Source organism: Elephantulus edwardii, unplaced genomic scaffold, assembly GCF_000299155.1.
Source record: "Elephantulus edwardii isolate Elephantulus edwardi_28Jun2011 unplaced genomic scaffold, EleEdw1.0 scaffold00042, whole genome shotgun sequence".
NCBI lineage: Eukaryota > Metazoa > Chordata > Mammalia > Macroscelidea > Macroscelididae > Elephantulus > Elephantulus edwardii.
Genome location: NW_006399792.1, coordinates 16797356 through 16801854, shown reverse-complemented (window position 1 = coordinate 16801854; position 4499 = coordinate 16797356). Strand labels below are relative to the sequence as shown.

Here is a 4499-nt window from a genome sequence, read left to right as displayed (position 1 = left end):
CAGGATAGAGCAGGGTTTAGAGCTGTTGTGCATAGGGTCGCTATGAGTCGAAAACGACTCGATGGCATATAACAACAACTTTAATGTGACAAGATAAGGCTTTCTTATGAGAAAAATTCTTTGAAGTAGCCTAAATGAAGTCATAACTCAATGTTAACTGGTAACAAGATTGGAAAATCAGTTTAGAAAGGAAATATTATTATAAAGACAAATTTTTATTGCAGGATATATTAAATATCCCTTTAATATTTATTTTGTGATTAAGGTGAAAATGTACACAATAAATTAGGTTATGATTTAAAAATTTCTGAACAAAATGGATTTTTCACTACTTGGATTTTATGAAGAATATGACATCAGGATTGGAAAAAGACTCATCAACAACCTACATTATGCAAACAACAGAAACTTGCTTGTTGAGAGCGAGGAAGACCTGAGACATTCGATGCAGAGGATCAAGGACTACAACCTTCAAAATGGATTAATTACCTTTCATCATCAAGAAAACAAAAATCCTCACACTGAGCTGATAGGCAACATCACGATAGATAAAGATTGAACTTGTTAAGAACGTCATCATGCTTGGATCCATAATCAACACCCATGGAGATAGGGAGACATATAGGATTGGTCAAATCAGCTGTCAGGGACCTCTCCAGAGTCCTGCAGAACAAAGATGTCAGTTTAAAGACTTGGGTGTACCTAATTGACGCCATGTTGTTATTGCATATCATAGAGTTGGAACTGACCTATGGCTGACCCTCTGGCAGGTTTTTAGAGGCAGTTAATCACATTGGAAGAATGTGGAGCTGCTAACCCCAAGACAACATCTCTCTGGCAGTTTGAGTCCAACATCTTTTCCTCTGGAGGAAGAAGGGAGTCTCTTCCTGTTCAGTTTACAGCCTTGGAAATCCACTGGAGGGTCAGCTATGAGTTGAAGCCAACTTGACAACAATGAGGGGTTTTGTTTGATTTCTTTCTTACACTGGCTAAAAGTTCCAGTAAAATGCTAAGTAAGAGTGGTGTTAACAGCTATCCTTGCCTTGTATCCTTTATCATAGTGAAGCCTTTCAGTCCCCACTGAGAATAATGCTGGCAGTTGATTTTTAAAATACTTTTTAAGTTCATGCTTACTTTTATTTTTCTTAAAGTTTGGTGGCTCTCATTCTGTAAGCTTCTAAGAAGTTGTAAAATGTTTTCTTATTTCTGTAGGATGATCTCTCCTAGATTAATAACATCTTTCTGATTTGTATGTTTAACATGAGCAGTATGACATTTTTCACTTCAATGCTACTCCTGAGATCTATGATGTCAATGGAGCTTCAGAAGGGATTTATCAGCCACAATTGCACATCTCCTAAACAAAGCTGAAGAACAGACAGTCCTAATAGGATTTTCATTTATGGATTCTTTCTAAGATTGTCCAAGGACAATGGTCAATATTCATTAAAATGCCCTGATATAAACTACAATTGCTTCTGTGTGTGAGATGTATGAAGAACTTTCAAGTATCACTTGAATATATAAAGAAGATAGAAAATTCCAGGTGCTTTACTGGAGAAGGAGGGACAATCTCCTGCTGTACTAGTCAGATCCAATTTGACAGTACACACACAAAAAAATAATAGAATTAAAACAACAACAACAACAAAACCCTGGAATAAAATGTTGCAAACTTTAGGGCCACATAAAGAAGATAGAAAATTATACCTATTGTTTGTTTTCATTCAAATGCTACCTTAAAGCAAATATTCTTCAGACTCATCAGGATTAACAAAATTCATTGCCTCAGAGAACTTTGATTTGATAGACAGGGCTTTTTTTAATGAGAGGTTTCATTGTGTAACAAATAGCATGCTGTAAGTCATAAATGGTTCTGTGGTATAATTCTCATACGTGGTGAGGGAGACTGTCTAGAGAATCAGAAAACAGGACATGAGGGTGCAGGGTCATGAGTATCTCTCTGAAATGGTCAGAGGGAGTGAGAATAACCCAGCCTCTCAACAACCCAGAACAGAAAGCAAATAAAGAGCCCCTTAGCCCAGCCTCATGGTGCCTCTTGAGCCCCACAGCAGTGGCAAGAAGTTCATTTATTTATTGTTGATTTACAACCTTTACTCACAGTTGTAGTAGCAAGAATGAAGTTTATTAGGGCAATAAATTGGAGAGTTGGGGAGGCAAAGAATATCACCTAAGAAAAATCCAGGATTTAGCCCAGCAGTCTCAAGGCAAAATTCCTCTATTGGTCCAGGCTCCAGTTTCAGTTCATCAACACTTCAAGAAGCCTGTAGATTCCCCAGTCATCCAGCAAGGCTTGCCTCAGAGCAGCTATAAGTCAACTTCTCCTTAATCATCCAGCAAGAACAGCAAAACCTTTCTTTAACTGTAGCCTTTATTTCAGGGCTCCTCTGGTTACACCTTGCCACAGTTTATCCACAGCAATGCCACAGTCTCTCCACCACCATCACTGAGGCCTTGCCACAGGGTCTTGCCCTCAGCAGGGCCTCACTCTCAGCAGGCTCTCACTCCAGAGACACAGTTCTATTACTAGTGGATATACCTCAAACACAGCTACCCACCAGAGATCCATACGTCATTGGAGGCTTGCATGTTGCTATAGTGCTGGGCAGATTTCAGTGGAACTTTCAGATTAGGATGGACAAGGAAGAAAGTCTTGGTGATATATTTTCAACTCAGAAAATACTGTAGCTATACAACAGTTTAATATATAAATGATCTGGAGGATCATTCATTACTCATGATGCTATATTAGGCAATATTTTATTCCATTGTGCATAGGGTCAACAGGGGTCAGGGAGTGACTTAATGTCTGCTAATAACAAGAAAGATGCTGTTTTGCCAGCGTGTCTTAGAGAGGATATTATTGAACTAATTCTAAACTGAAAAGTATGCAGATAACAGGTTTGCCATATGTTGACTGTACATATATAATATAAACAAATCATGTTGAACTGGTGAAACTCTAAAATATTTCCTTCTAGGTTGGACATCGAGGAACAATTAGAGATTATCCAGGATTCAGCCCATCAGTGGATGCTGAAGCTATTCGCAAGGCAATCAGAGGAATTGGTGAGTAGCATTTTACAATTCATCCAACAAGGTGGTGCAGATGGTTTTGACATGACTATTAGCCATAAGGTTGATGGTTCAAACCCACCCATATGTAACTTACATGGCTGACTTGGTAATATGCTTCTGAAAAATAATCTTAACGCAGCATGCCAGCTCTGCAGACATGGAATCATCATTAATCTGAATGAAATTGACAGCAGCTAAAATAATTTTGCAGTTATTTTTTAATGCTGAAGCAAAGCTGGAAAGTAATAGTCCAAAAGTGTTGACATTCAGTTGGCAGAAGTGTACTTACGCAGTTTAAAAAATTGTCTAATATTTTTATTGTAAATTAATGAGGAAAAAAATATAGATTCCGGTTTAAGAAATATCTAACATCTGCCTTGTTTACTTAATTTTAAAAAATACCACCACTATTGCTATTACTGATGATGATGATGATGATGATGATAAAATCATTACTGAAAGATCTGAAAGTCCATGTCTACTCTTCTTGGATTCTACCCCTACCCCTTCCCTAGAGATAAAGCACTTGAGTTTCCACCACTCATCTATCAGTTTGTTTTACTGTGGTGGCTTATGTGTTGTTGTGATGATAGAAGCTATGCTGTCTATATTTTGAATACCAGCAGAGCCAGCCACGGTGAACAGGCTTTAGTGGAGTTACCAGACTAAGACAGACTAGGAAACAGGAGTATCAACTCATTTCTGAAATAACTGGCCAGTGAGAACTTTTTCAGTAGCAGCAGAGCATTATTTAGTATGGTGCTGGAAGATGAACCTCTCAGATTGGAAGGCACTCAAAATACATAGGGGTTGGGGAGAAACTAAGAAAAGAGGGGATAAATAGTGTACACCGCATTAAAACAGATGAGGGAAAGAACTGTTTTAAAGGAATATATAATTAGGAATTATTTGCATGACAACAGTCCAGAATAAGAGCTGCATAGCAAAGTGGAAGGAGGGGGGAGGGAAAGAAGAAGGAGGAAATTGTGCAACCATGGAATAATTTTTAAAAGAGAAAAGCAAACTGGTAGGGGTAGGGAGGAAAATTTGCAACAATGAATGAATGAAAATCCAAGTTTTCTGTACACTTCTGTTAAAATATCTATTAAAAAAAATTCACTGGTTTTGACATGGTTTTGGTTCAGAGTCGCATTGGACGATCTGTACGGGTGGCCTACCCGCAGCTGCTTTTGTCTCACAACCACGTCCACTAATGAAAATGCTAATTCAGCAGCTGCCCGGCTTAACAGATTCAAGAACAAGGGGAAAGACAGTACAGAAATGAGGCGGCGCCGCATTGAAGTTAATGTGGAGCTGAGGAAAGCTAAGAAGGATGACCAGATGCTGAAAAGGAGAAATGTAAGCACTTTTCCTGATGATGCTACTTCTCCACTGCAGGA

General features: G+C 38.5%; 1 protein-coding gene across 1 annotated transcript in view; it reads left to right on the top strand.

Moving 5' to 3' along the window:
* ANXA3 (annexin A3) overlaps nt 1-4499 on the top strand; it is a 133992-nt gene that overhangs the window by 30270 nt on the left and 99223 nt on the right. Inside the window, exon 2 of the mRNA XM_006885293.1 lies at nt 3003-3090. Coding sequence (XP_006885355.1) covers nt 3003-3090 — 88 coding nt within the window. The remainder of the gene's footprint in view (nt 1-3002; nt 3091-4499) is intronic.